This window comes from Populus nigra, chromosome 19, assembly GCF_951802175.1.
Source record: "Populus nigra chromosome 19, ddPopNigr1.1, whole genome shotgun sequence".
Classification (NCBI taxonomy): Eukaryota; Viridiplantae; Streptophyta; class Magnoliopsida; order Malpighiales; family Salicaceae; genus Populus; species Populus nigra.
Window position 1 is genome coordinate 12,225,192 of NC_084870.1, and position 14,497 is coordinate 12,239,688.

At 36.6% G+C, this 14,497-nt stretch overlaps 2 protein-coding genes across 2 annotated transcripts; both read left to right on the forward strand.

The window, feature by feature from the left end:
• The first annotated feature begins 765 nt into the window (after window positions 1–765).
• On the forward strand, window positions 766–6,082 carry LOC133680052 (protein SUPPRESSOR OF K(+) TRANSPORT GROWTH DEFECT 1). The gene is made up of 8 exons (XM_062102851.1): window positions 766–1,494; window positions 3,584–3,689; window positions 3,946–4,144; window positions 4,584–4,652; window positions 4,739–4,813; window positions 4,938–5,036; window positions 5,143–5,298; window positions 5,679–6,082. Exons 1-8 carry the CDS (start codon window positions 1,029–1,031, stop codon window positions 5,802–5,804), a joined length of 1,296 nt encoding a protein of 431 aa, XP_061958835.1. The 5' UTR covers window positions 766–1,028; the 3' UTR covers window positions 5,805–6,082.
• Window positions 6,083–8,088: 2,006 nt separating this feature from the next.
• Window positions 8,089–12,515, forward strand: LOC133680220 (subtilisin-like serine-protease S). Its single transcript, XM_062103028.1, is given in 11 exon segments — window positions 8,089–8,172; window positions 8,388–8,479; window positions 8,563–8,660; window positions 8,864–9,019; window positions 9,145–9,256; window positions 9,477–10,014; window positions 10,147–10,241; window positions 10,858–11,097; window positions 11,235–11,349; window positions 11,487–11,691; window positions 11,801–12,515. Coding segments are annotated over 11 exon segments (2,283 nt in total). The 3' UTR covers window positions 12,349–12,515.
• Window positions 12,516–14,497: the final 1,982 nt, after the last annotated feature.

Here is a 14,497-nt window from a genome sequence, read left to right on the forward strand (position 1 = left end):
GGGCAATTCTTTCTGGTAGCACTGCTTTGTATTTTTTTTTAATTCCATATTCATTACACTGAATTGCTGAATTCATTTTAGAAGATAAACGATGGAAGATAAATCCAAAACTTGAACGGGAATTATAAATATCTAGCGCCTGGAAAATCCTCTGCCACTGCTCATGAAAGCACTGTCTGGTCACCCTCTGAGAGATGCATATTTTGCTTCCGGAATTAAATTAAGTGAATAAATCTAAATTTTGTTCTGTTTCTAAACTGAAAAGAGAGAATTTTGATTCTGGTTATAATAAGATTATAAATGAAGTGCGAAACAAATCGCCTTGTTATAAAAAATTCTTTTTGGATATAAAATTTTATGTTTTTCATGTATATCAATGATTAATTTGAAAATGGTCGGATACACATAGTTGATAACTGAATATATTTAGTAATGAAGTGCTTTTTTTATTATAAAAATGCTTTTTAATTAAAAATATATTAAAATAAATTGTTATATATTTTTAAAATTTTTAGCATTTGCATATTAAAAATATATGAAAAACATTAATTTAATATTTTTAAAATAAAAAAATATAAAAAACAGATCAAACAACAAAAATAAACATACAATTAGACTTATATACCTTTGAATCCAATTGAGGTTTTTTATATAAATCGAGGGCTTACATGAAATTACCTCTTCAAATTTTGAAAGGGGCAACAAATTCAAATTTTCAATGCTAAATAGATTTTATTTATTTATTTTTTAAATTCACCACGGCCATCATTGACTGACTCGCAAACTAGTCATCGGTGAACTTAGCAAACCTAAGATTTAGATCATAACCCACTTTCCTTAATCCTCCCCTCCTTCCTTCCTTCATTCCTCTCCAACCCCTCCCTCCTCTCAAATATCCCATCCCCGGTCTCTCCTATCAACAAAATCCCTAATTTCCAGGGTTAAAACTTTTTCTCCAAAATTGGAATCTCTCATGCAATCGCCATCATCAATCCTCTCATAAATCGAATCAAAATCAAACCCTAGCTATGTACAGCAATTTCAAAGAACAAGCAATAGAGTACGTGAAACAAGCGGTACAAGAAGACAATGCAGGGAATTACTCGAAGGCGTTTCCTTTATACATGAACGCACTTGAATACTTCAAGACCCACTTGAAATACGAGAAGAACCCTAAAATTCGTGAAGCTATTACTCAAAAATTCACCGAGTATCTTCGTCGGGCGGAGGAGATCAGGACTGTTCTTGATGAAGGAGGTCCTGGCCCTAATTCTAATGGGGATGCTGCTGTTGCGACGAGGGCAAAGACTAAGCCTAAAGATGGCGAGGATGGGGATGATCCGGAGAAAGATAAGTTGAGAGCTGGATTGAATTCGGCGATCGTGAGGGAAAAGCCTAATGTGAAATGGAATGACGTGGCTGGGCTTGAGAGTGCTAAACAGGCTTTGCAAGAAGCTGTTATTTTGCCTGTGAAGTTCCCTCAGTTTTTTACAGGTCGGTATTTTGCGTTTTTGCTGATTTGGGTTTTCTTGGGTTTGGCGAGTTGTGCTTGAAAATGGGAACTTGTATTTGTGTGGTGTTTTAGGAGGAAACATTTATATTATGCTAGTTGTTTTGTGAATTGGTTTGGATTGCTTGATTGATTAATTAGAAATCAGTTTGTGATTTTTCTGATAAATGGGGATTAAAGACTGGGTTCATTCTGTGCTACGTGCGAGTTGAATGTGATTATTAATCGGCTAATTGACTCCGTATTGTATTGTGCTGAATGGAACGTGATTTCTATGTTTATAATCTGTTATTATGTTGGGTATTTTGCTAATTTGTTTTCTCCACGGAGCTGCTTTGCGGAGTCTGGTGTTTTTATTTTGCCCAGAATGTAGTTAATATGAATGTCATTTGTCCTTTGTTATGATTTAGATAGAGTGGGAGGGTAATTCATTTTCATGTTTTTGGTAGCATTGCTTTGTATTTTCTTGTTCCATGTTCATTACACTGAATTGATGAATTCCTTTTAGAAGATAAACGATGAATGATAAATTCAAAATTTGAATGAAAATTATAAATATCTAGCACCTGTTTCTCACCTGGAAAATCCTCTACCACTGCTAATGGAAGCACTGTCTGGTCACCCTCTGAGAGATGCATATTTAGCTTCTGGAATTAAATTAAGTGAATAAATCTAACTTTTGTTCTGTTTCTAAACTGAAAAGAGAAAATTTGCTTCTCTGCTGAACTACTATCATCATGGCGAAAACTCCCATGATAACCAGTTATTGCCCCAGAATTGAAACCTCTCGCCAGCCACATAAATGGCAAGGTATGCATGGTTAATCAACTTCTTACACCATTGCTGCCCTTTTCATTTTCCTTTTCTCATCTAAAACGATTACTGGTGTCCCAATGATGTCCAACTCTTGAGTATACCAACCTGTTGTGAATTTATACCATCATAACATCATGAAGAGGAACACCATGCTAGGAAATGCCTTTCTGGATCTTAGAAATTCTCACGATTCACTTGGTTGTATTTCGATTTTTCTTTCAGTGCGGTTTATGATTACTTTCCCAATAGTGTACTATTATATGAACTTCATATCAATGAGAGGGAAAGAGATTTAGATTTTTAGAGGGATTTTGATCTTTGTTTTTCAGAGGTAGTTCATCATTTTCTTTTCAAGTCCTGTATCCCTCAATTACCATATAATTTTGGAATTTATAATTTGCATATTATTGCTGTCAAATATATCACCCTACTCTATTAGGACAACCTTCCATCAGTGAAATCCATGCTGCTTTTCATTTGATCTTTAGATTGCAAATATTGGCCATCTGTATTTGTATGACAACCTGTTAATTTGTATTCATATTATCTTTGATATATCATCAATGAGAAAGTTCCATGTTTGCTGGTGTCACCGTTTTGAATTTTTGGCGCCATCATATGAACAAATTTAACAAATCCTTTTAAGAATCTAGTGGCACCATTCACACACACAGAGTCACACATGCATTCTTGTGACTCTCACCCACCTCTTCAAGCAAGCACACCAACCTGCCCACCCATGCACTCTTCTTTGAATGTGGATACTGGAATACATGTGTCCACTGCATACATATAAGAACCCATATTTGTGAATGTGGTAGACATGAGAGACCTCTGATAAATGATTGACAATTGCCTATGGAGGTGCTATTCATCTGGCGTCCATGAGCTGCTTATTCTGCCTCAAAGGAAATTAACTGAGCCATGCACTTTATCACCACATAATGTTGGGCCATCTTATTGGCATCGTCTTGTGGCTCATCAATTCACCCGTGTGCTTGGTAATGACTTTACATGTTGTAGCAAAGGCTTTGAATAGCTGATGTTCTTCATTTTGAAAGAGCAGCTAAAATGAGGGCATAGGAATGGTTATTGCTTTTATGCTTCATTTACACTACTGCTGATTACTGAGAAGGAACTCGGTCACATTTGCAGCTATTCCTTCCTTTGTTCTATTTAATTTGTAAACATTTTGATTCACAAATTTGACTTATTTTGTTTTGTTAAACTGATGCATCCTCCATTTGCTCTCTTTAGGTAAGAGACGACCTTGGAGGGCTTTTCTTTTGTATGGGCCACCTGGAACTGGAAAGTCATACTTGGCCAAGGCTGTTGCAACTGAAGCAGAGTCCACTTTTTTCAGGTATATATTTTCTTAATTACAAAATAAACCTTTCTATGTATGCCTTAAGATAAACATCTGTCAGTTTGATGTTTAATTTCCGTCTTAGTCTCATGCATGCTTTTCTCCTTTCCCCCTTCTAAAGGGAGCAATATTCTTTGCTGCTGCTGCTGTCATGTTTCTTGCCTTTCTGTTAACATCTCACCTGTTCTGTTGTTGATTATGTTTGTGATGAGACCGTAACTTGCTGGTTTTGAACTCCCCCCCCCCCCCCCAGTGTTTCTTCATCAGATCTGGTTTCAAAGTGGATGGGTGAGAGTGAAAAGCTTGTTTCAAACCTTTTCCAAATGGCCCGTGAAAGTGCTCCTTCAATCATTTTCGTTGATGAAATAGATTCCTTGTGTGGTCAACGTGGAGAGGGCAATGAGAGTGAAGCTTCGAGACGTATCAAGACTGAACTTCTCGTGCAGATGCAGGTATCTGTTTTCATGTGTTGGAAGTTGATGAAGGACATTACCATTATGTTTTTCTATGCTATTATAAGGCTTGTATCTTGCCCTCTAGCTCATTGTAGCTTATTTTGGTTGCAACTGTCAATGCTTTTCATTTTATGACATAAAATTTGATTTGACTATGTCTGAGAGAATTGTTAAACACAATTGCCAAAGATTCTGGCTGAGAGAAGTTCTTGGCCTTAGAAATAAGAAGATTAAGTGAATGTGGTTTTTAGTTATGTCAGTTTTAAGCTATTAACATAAACTTGACACTATGGATTATAAATTCCTTATTTCTAGTATTTTATTGTATCCTGGAATTCGGGATGGTTATGTAAAATCCAACTAACATATAGGTGAACATTGCCCACAATTTCAATTTTATTGTGAATAAGTCTGACCTTATTTTTCTGATATATAGGGGGTAGGAACCACTGACCAGAAGGTTCTTGTTCTTGCAGCAACAAATACTCCATATGCTCTAGATCAGGTAAGGGGGTTTCTGAGATTATTTCTGGTATTTAATTTTGAATCATGTGGACTATTTGGCACTATTTCTAATCAGTGTGAATACAGGCCATCCGACGACGTTTTGACAAGCGCATATATATCCCGCTACCCGATTTGAAGGCTCGTCAACATATGTTCAAGGTATCAGGACTTGTCGTTGATTTTGTAATATAGTATTCTATTATGAGACATATTTTGATATTAGATCATTTTTATTGAGCTGCATATTTTATGGATTTTGATGTTGCTTAAATTATTTGCCCAGGTGCATCTAGGAGATACTCCTCACAACTTGACTGAAAGTGATTTTGAAAGCTTGGCACGAAGGACAGAGGGCTTTTCAGGTTCAGATATTTCTGTTTGTGTAAGCACAGTGCCACTTCAGTCTTTCATTTCAAAACTTCTTTTTTCTTGGTTGTAATGGTTGAGTGGCTAACACCATGCTTTGTGCCTATTTTTGCTCCCCTCAGGTCAAAGATGTCCTCTTTGAACCAGTTCGTAAAACCCAAGATGCTATGTTTTTCATACATACTTCTGATGATATGTGGATGCCTTGTGGACCGAAGCAACCTGGTAATGTCCAAATTTCCATGCAGGACCTTGCAGCACAAGGGCTTGCAGAAAAGGTATTAGCTGATGCTTTAAAATAAAACCTGTTATTGCCTCTTTTTTTTGGGTTTGACAGGGAGAATATAGGATTAGGCTTGCCTTCAGCTTTTTTGATGATTTGGCTGCTCATAACACTTGAACTTGCAGTGTTATGTTTGGAATACCATGTCTTTACCACTGCACAGAGCAATGGCTCTGGGCATGCTTTGGATCTGATTTGCTAATTAAAATCAAAGATTTTGTTTTCTCTCTCTCTAAACATGTATAAAAAAGATATTTATTTGTGGGGAAACATATGTAGACCTTGAGAGATAACAAGTGGGGTGTTTTCATTTTGATGCTTTGTTTATTGTTGTAGTAACTAAATTTTGTTGAATGCTGATAACCACATCTGCAGATCCTTCCACCCCCTATCATGAAAACAGATTTTGACAAGGTCCTAGCAAGACAAAAGCCAACAGTGAGCAAAGCTGATCTGGATGTCCATGAGAGATTCACAAAAGAGTTTGGGGAGGAAGGTTAATGAAGATGATGACAGAGACACACTGGCCAATGCCTGTGAGTGCAACCTATGTGATTAGTTATTGCTGCTGGATCCACCGAAATATTTAACTTTGGGGAAGGTGACTTGACCTTCCCTTTGTATTGGGATGGAATGACTGAAAACGCTTGTTTGAAATTGTGTGAAAAGAAGAGTTTCAGAAATATTGTCCCAGGATCGTGGACATGATGCATATATTATGCTTCTTGCCAACTTATGTTTGTGGTGTGATATTGCTTACTAACTATGTTTTTTTGCCAGTTGGTTGAGTTTCAGGGATATCTTGGAGCCATAGGGTATTGCGTGTCAATTTTTTTTGTTTATACGAGTTGGGGGGCTTTAGTTCTTAGCTAGTGCATCATGTCCAATATTATGCTTCTTGCCAACTTATGTTTGCGGTGTAATATTGCTTACTAACTATGTGTTTTTGCCAGTTGGTCGAGTTTCAGGGATATCTTGGAGCCATAGGGTATTGCGTGTCAATTTTTTTTGTTTATACGAGCTGGGGGGCTTTAGTTCTTAGCAAGTGTATTTATGAATACATTTGCTATTCTCTTATGTTTTTGACCTTGATGCCTGGATGAGGTGAATACCAGCCAAGGTAAATGCATACCATTGCCTAGAATCGGTCAAACGAGCACCAACAAAAAATGGTTCTGTATAGTGATTTATTATTCTCTTATTGTCTCAAAGGGTTCTGAGGAAAAGTTGCAGTTTGGATTTTTTAATATGGAGTCCTTCCCGTTGCAGCCGTTTAGGACAGGCAGCAACTTGTTTATTTGAGTTATTTTCTTTTGTTAACATTATCAATACATATGCTCAAGTTTCAATTGATTTGGTATTCGGATTAGTTACCAGGACACTCCCTCTATGCTTTGTCTTGGGTATGAATCTTTGGCCAACATGGATCTTGGTTAGTACCTGCGGTTTCACTTTGCAGATAAGGAAAAAGTGTACGAACACAAGTAAATCAATAAACACAAAATTTATGCCTGTGGTTGCTGTGTTCCAGAGATGCATAGCTGCTGTTCAATGGATGCAGCAGTCATGTGGATGTAGTTGGGTTCTGGACACACTTTTCTGTCCTTTGTCAGCTAATGAATGGAAGTCACAAGAGCCAAACACTGGATTTTATTCAGTTAATGAGTCAAAGTGTTAATCATCTCAACAGGAAAGTCTTTCCCCCCCTCGTTTTGGGAACAACAGCAGCAAAACCAGCAAGCCTGTGGGCCCTTTTATTGCTGCTTCTTTTCAGAGCTTGCCGTGATAAGGAGCGAGATCATGCAAAAAAGGAATCAAGCAGGAGGTCTTGATCCTTCTCATTTATTTTCCTCGCACAAAATGCATCTCTGGCCAGGTTCAAGCAATTAAGTCACAGCACATTAGAAATATCATCCAAGTCATTCCTTGGAAGCTGGACCAGGTCTCGACTCGGAAACACTTCCATTTGGGTAATGCAAAGAGATCAGACACAAATATGTGATCGATTGTCGTTGTTCACATGAGCACCACAGTTTATTCTTCGGCGAGGTAGTGATAAAAACCTGAAGTAATTTGCCTTCAATTTGGGTCTTCGAACGTTGAGAGTTGACATAAATTTAAACCATCCAAAATTTGGCATCTATCAAAAATGGGAAGAAGTAAAAACACAACTGTGATGTGCATGTATGTCACCAAGTTCGAACTTCAAACATCACCGGACAGCTAAATATTACTATATGATAGAGAGATGCCATACCCTTGAGTTGCTTATCATACCAGTCCATACTCCATGGACCATATGTACTATATTTTAAAGCATACATTGTATAGAAACATGCTCAAAACTCCAATATGTCAGCATATTTTTATGTGCTTAAAATAACTTTCCAAGTTCACACCTCTGCTAAGTAGAAATGGTCCTCGCATTGACACATATTCTTTGTTAGTGTCGTAAAGGTTATCCGGCTAAGGAAATATTTGGACCAACTGCAGCCGGCTTCAAGACTTCAACTAGAAACCAATTATACACAGTAACATGTATTTTGAATGCATTATTAACTTGGAGTATATTACCTTTCATATATGCCCCCCCCCCCCCCCCCTCATTCTTTTTCTGTAGCCGGCTTTGGAATGTTAATATAATGTATAATCTTTCTTCTTTGGAATTTGGATTTGGGCTGTAAAAAGGCATGTATGATGTATTCAGTTATCTGAGTCCATACTTTTAGCCACTTAATAGTTTTTCTTTCTATCACCTCTGCTTGCTAAAGCTTGCTTAACAATCATGAGAGTTGACAATTTTCTTGCTTTTCTCTTATTCATCACAGTTGCACAAGTTCATGGAGCCACAGCCACTGAGAAGACAAAGGTAAGCCTGTGAGACTATGAGATAGTAAAGTTATGAAAAGCATGTTTGCCTGTGAATATTGGTAATATTCATGGGATAATCTGATGGCATTTCATTGCCTCAAGTACTCAACAAATTGCATTATGAGTGTCTTGCTTACGCAATGATGAAACAAGTATGTTAAAATGGTGACTTATTGAGCTTTCTTGTTTCTTTTGCTTTCTGTCAATATGCAGCATTATATAGTTTACATGGGAGAGCATTCACACCCCAATGAAGAATCCGTGATCAATGATAACCATGAGATACTTGCTTCAGTTACTGGAAGGCAAGGACCTAATTACTCTGTTTTAATGCACTAAGATTTTTAGTTTAATATTGACATTGCTGAAGAATCTGTCCAATTTTCAGTTTCGATGAAGCGAAGGAAGTAGCTCTTCACCATTATACGAAAAGCTTTAGAGGTTTTTCAGCCATTCTAACACAATAGCAAGCTCAGCAGCTTGCAGGTACTGTGTTCTCAAGAATTTTCTTATGTTTTTGTCAACCCGATAACAGTTTTGCTAAGAAAAAGTTTTGGAGAGATACAGAAGGAAAAAGACCAACCGAAGCATGTCATCTAACATTGCACATACAGATTTGTTTTGAACTACACGGATAATTTACTAGTATATATAGCTATACTGATTTATCACATTCACTCTTGCTGCAGAAAGTGATTCGGTTGTTTCTGTGTTCGAGAGCCGAACGAATCAGCTCCACACAACGCATTCATGGGATTTTTTAGGCGTAAACTCTCCCTATGCGAATAACCAAAGGCCAGTGACTTCGTCAGTGTCTGATGTTATTGTTGGTGTCATTGATACAGGTAATTCTTCACATTCAGCTCTTTTTTGTTGCCAATTATATCCAGCTCTTCATGGACTCTCTCTCTTGCTCCATTTTCAGCACAATTACAGTAAATCATTTTTCATCATTAATTCATTACTGCAGGATTTTGGCCCGAGTCTGAGAGCTTCAGCGATACAGGCTTAGGCACTGTGCCTGTGAAATTCAAGGGAGAATGTGTTGCTGGTGAAAATTTTACATCAGCTAACTGCAACAGGTATCTAGCATTTCCTTTGCTCCAATGTACCAGCATTCTTTCTCTGAATGGTTATCAATTTTAAATCATGGCCAATCATGAGGCACAAAAGTTGATTTAAAGGACTATTTTGATTAAAAAAAGATAAAGGACTTTGATTTTTAGTTTCGTGATTAATACCGGAATTTCAACGAAATATAATCATGAGTGGCAACAATATGTATTGGATTGGAAATTGCAGAAAAGTTGTAGGAGCACGGTTCTACTTCAAAGGATTTGAAGCAGAAAATGGGCCCTTAGAAGATTTCGGTGGCACTTTCTTCCGATCAGCACGAGACAGTGATGGCCATGGATCCCACACTGCCTCAACTATAGCTGGAGCTGTGGTGTCTAATGTTAGCTTATTTGGGATGGCCAGAGGTACTGCAAGAGGTGGTGCACCATATGCCAGACTTGCCATCTACAAGGCTTGCTGGTTTAACCTGTGCAATGATGCTGATATTCTTTCTGCCATGGACGATGCAATCAATGATGGAGTTGATATCCTTTCTCTTTCCTTTGGTGCTAACCCTCCTGAGCCTATTTACTTTGAGAGTGCAACTTCTGTTGGAGCTTTCCATGCATTCAGGAAAGGAATAGTTGTGTCTTCTTCAGCAGGGAACTCATTTTCCCCAAAGACTGCAGCCAATGTTGCTCCTTGGATCCTCACTGTTGCTGCTAGCTCTTTGGACAGGGAATTTGACTCAAACATTTATCTTGGAAATTCACAAATTTTGAAGGTGATTTTTGCAAACGTTATCATATTTTTTTCCTTTTCATTTCTTTGTGCGTAAAAACAAAAGATTGGGGCCAATATAGCTACTGTATTTAGTAAGAACTTTCTTCACATGAAAACATTGCTGTGTTCTCAGGGTTTTTCACTAAATCCTCTGAAAATGGAAACCTCATACGGTTTGATAGCTGGAAGTGATGCAGCTGTACCAGGTGTTACAGCAAAGAATGCGAGGTATCTTCTTTATTTGATTAAATATATATGATAGAGCTACAAAGCTTCATGAAGAGTCCAACTTCAATATTTCTGGAGACATTATCTAACTCTTATATATGTTCCATATCATATGTTTATTCTTCAGTTAGCTTACTTGAGAGAAAAAATAATCTGGCAGTGACTCTTTCTGTTGCAACTCACAAAGCCTTCATTAATCGATTACCTCAGGAGTTAATCTCCAAGTCCTTTATCTAATTCTGAAACAAGTTCTTCAAATCAACCAAGTTCCTATGAAGAATTTTAATTCTTGGAAACAAAAATTCAAAGAATCCTAGATTTTTCACCATCCTATTCAATATCAATCAATACCTTCTGACTTGGTAGTGAAAATAAAATAAAGTTTCACCAGATTCCCTAGATACAAGACCAGTGAGTTGTTCTTTTTTTTTTTTATTAACATGAGTGTCCGGGTTAGCTTGCGTGTATTTCGTCTAATCCCACAGACCCTGAAGTTAATGACCATATAAACCACCAGTAGCCCTGAGAGAACCCAAACTCTTGACCATTGAGGAGCAAAACCAGTGAGTTGTTCTTGTTCTTAAAGCAGTGGTTTCTAATCTATTCTGTCTCCCAGTTTTTGCAAGGACAATACTCTAGACCCTGCAAAGACTAAAGGGAAGATTGTGGTGTGCATAACTGAGGTTCTTTTTGATGATCCAAGAAAAAAGGCTGTAGCTGTACAACTAGGTGGAGGTGTAGGAATGATATTGATTGATCCAATTGTCAAAGAAATTGGCTTTCAGTCTGTAATACCAAGCACATTAATCGGTCAAGAAGAAGCACAACAACTTCAGGCATATATGCAAGCACAAAAGTGAGTTCTCTATCTTGATGCCTAAAGAATTCATAAGAGAGAAACATAAAAAAGAGAAAATAAAGCCTCAAAATGGCATTATAGAATTGAAATTTAATACTTATCTAACAGAACTAAACGCACTTCTCTTTCTATAGGAATCCAGCTGCACGAATTGCGCCAACAGTTACTGTTTTGAACACCAAACCTGCACCAAAAGTGACAGTGTTTTCTTCACAAGGACCAAATATTATAACCCCGGATATCATCAAGGTAAACCCTATCCAACCTTTAAATATATCCATTCAATCATGTGTACCTTTTAAAGTTGATGACTACACGAGGCAGACAAGAAGGAATTGAAATGTTTGAGGCACAATTTGGCTTGACTATGTGAATTCCATTTGCAGCCAGATATTACAGCTCCTGGTCTGAATATTTTGGCAGCATGGTCTCCAGTGTCAACTGATGACGCAGCTGGGCGATCTGTGAACTACAACATAATCTCTGGAACCTCCATGTCTTGCCCACATGCTTCAGCAGTTGCAGCAATCTTGAAATCTTACAGACCTTCTTGGAGTCCAGCAGCAATAAAGTCAGCAATAATGACAACAGGTTAGATGTTGCAGCGGTGAAAAATTATCAGAAAAATTTCATTCACTAACAAGTTTTTTGGACATCTTTCTCCATATCTGACATCTATCACTTGAATTCATTTTTACAGCTATAGTCATGGATAACACTCGAAAACTTATTGGGAGAGATCCAGATGACACCCAGGCCACACCTTTTGACTATGGATCCGGACACATAAATCCACTAGCAGCATTGAATCCAGGACTAGTTTATGACTTTGATTCCAATGACGTTATTAATTTTCTCTGCAGCACTGGTGCAAGCCCTGCACAATTGAAAAATCTCACAGGACAGCCAACTTATTGCCCAAAGCAAACTAAACCATCATACGATTTCAACTACCCCTCGATTGGCGTGTCTAACATGAATGGAAGCATATCAGTGTACAGAACAGTTACTTATTATGGTACAGGACAAACTGTTTATGTTGCGAAGGTTGATTATCCACCTGGTGTTCAAGTTACAGTGACACCTACTACTCTCAAGTTCACAAAGACAGGCGAAAAACTGTCTTTCAAGATAGATTTTAAACCTCTGAAGACTAGTGATGGGAATTTTGTGTTTGGAGCTCTGACATGGAGTAATGGTATTCACAAGGTCAGGAGTCCTATTGCTCTGAATGTGCTTTCGTTGTAGAAACAAGCCTTCTACTGCTGATAGCTTTCGTAGCTTTTGAGTTCACTAAGGTGTATGCCTTTATCTTGCAATATCCTATCACAGAAGATATGATGCATTCAAAGTTCATATCAGTTAAAGAAAATTCATATGCTAAGGATCATGCAATTCTCCCCTTTGCATTAATTTTTTTACACACTTCAGACTGTATCCCATTTTTGTCAAACAACTAGTTGTTGCCACCATGCCCACGCGAGAAGGCCTGGCTCAGTCTTCTTTGCTTTAATTTTTTTTTATTATCTACTATTTTATCATTTTCTCCAAATAATTAACGGTTATTTTTACAACCTCACAAAAACTAAAAATGATTTTTCATGACTTTGGATTTTTAATTATTTTTTCAAAATTAATATACGAAATAATTGTTGTTGTAAAAAATAATGATTCTTCATGCAACCTCATAAGAAAATAATGATAACTTGCTAAATTCGTTTTATAATAATTGAGGTTTGATAATTGATTATTGATCAATCTAAGATGCATACTTTTATGATATTTAATATCACGAAAAAAACACCATTTTTTTAAATAAAAAAAGTGGATAATTCCTTCCTTTTTTTTTAATAGCAAGGATTTGATAGTTAATAATTCATTATATTTTAGTTTATACTAATTAATTTATATGGCTTAAAATAACTCATTTTAAAATTGATCATGATTCTTCGGTATGTGTTAAAAGAATTCGATATTCAAAATCACGTTGATGTGGAGTAGTAATAACAATCAAGTTGAGAACAATAGGTTTTTTCAATCAATAATTATGGATTCATTGATTACAATTAACCACCCTTTCAACATAAATTGCTCGAGCACCCTTTCGTCGTTGATTCTTGTTTTTTTTTTTTTATCAATTATTGATTCTCTTAATTAGATTTTTAGATTATATAGTTAATTGATTGTATATATGTTTGCTTTATTCATTTATCAAAATCAAACATCTTCATGATATTAAATATTAAAAAATATATATTAAATTAAAAATCGCCACAATCAATGTTGATTTATTATAATTTCATTAACTGAAATTTTTTTACATTAATTAAAATATTAAACAGATTTTATAAACCTGGCTCAGATGTACCATGCTAATGCTGGTATTTCAACTAGAGTGCACAAAGGTACTGGTCTACTTGCAGTGAAATTGATCGAGAAAAATTCACTCCTATAATTCTTGCTGGATAACTCAAGACCTGACGAGTTCCCAATTTCCAATCATGGCTAGATGTTACTGGAGCTGGATTGCAAGATTATATAGCCACTAAAGCAACAACTGTGCAATCATTCAACTATATTATAGTCTCGATCGTTCCTTGAAGAGTCAGTTACCATATAGGAGTTGGCAAGGCCAGCAGTTAATCTGCAATTATATATTATCCGACAGCGTTAATGTTGCCCTAACACCTACTCAAACGAATTCCATAATAGCTGGAGAGAAGATGTCTCAGGGCAAGACTCTCCCTTCCAAGGTTAGTGACCCCCCCAGCTTTTGCATGGATAATACTCTAGAGTCTAAACCGTGCAAAGATTAAAGGCAAGGTTGTGGTGTGCACACAACTGAGAGGCCGCTCAAGCTGATTTTCAAAGACGAAAGGCCATATCAGTACAGCTAGATGGAGTTGTCGGCATGGTATTTGATTGATCCATCTGTCAAAGATGTTGGCTTTCAAGGCACAACAATCGTTGGAGTATAAAGAAAACAACAGTGGCCTATATAATTAATTTGTTGCCTGGAAGTCATTGTTGAAGGAAAGGAAAAAAAAAAAGACTCAAGATGGCATTATTGAAATGAATTTCTACTGTTTAATCAATCTAATAGAACTGAACATACTTCTCTTACTATACGTACCCAACTGCAAGAATTGCTCCAGCAGCTATTGTTTTGAACATAGAATTAACCTGCACCACACGCGATAATATGTCATTACTCCGGATATTATCAAGGAAATCTAAACATTCCGTGTAATTTTTAAAGGTCATGACAAAATGAGGCAGACTAAAAAGCAGATAATTAAAAATGTTTAAAGTATAACTATTTCAATTTATATCAAAAGAATTATTTAAACCTAATAATTTAAAATTTTAGATAAGATTTTAAAATATAATTTATACT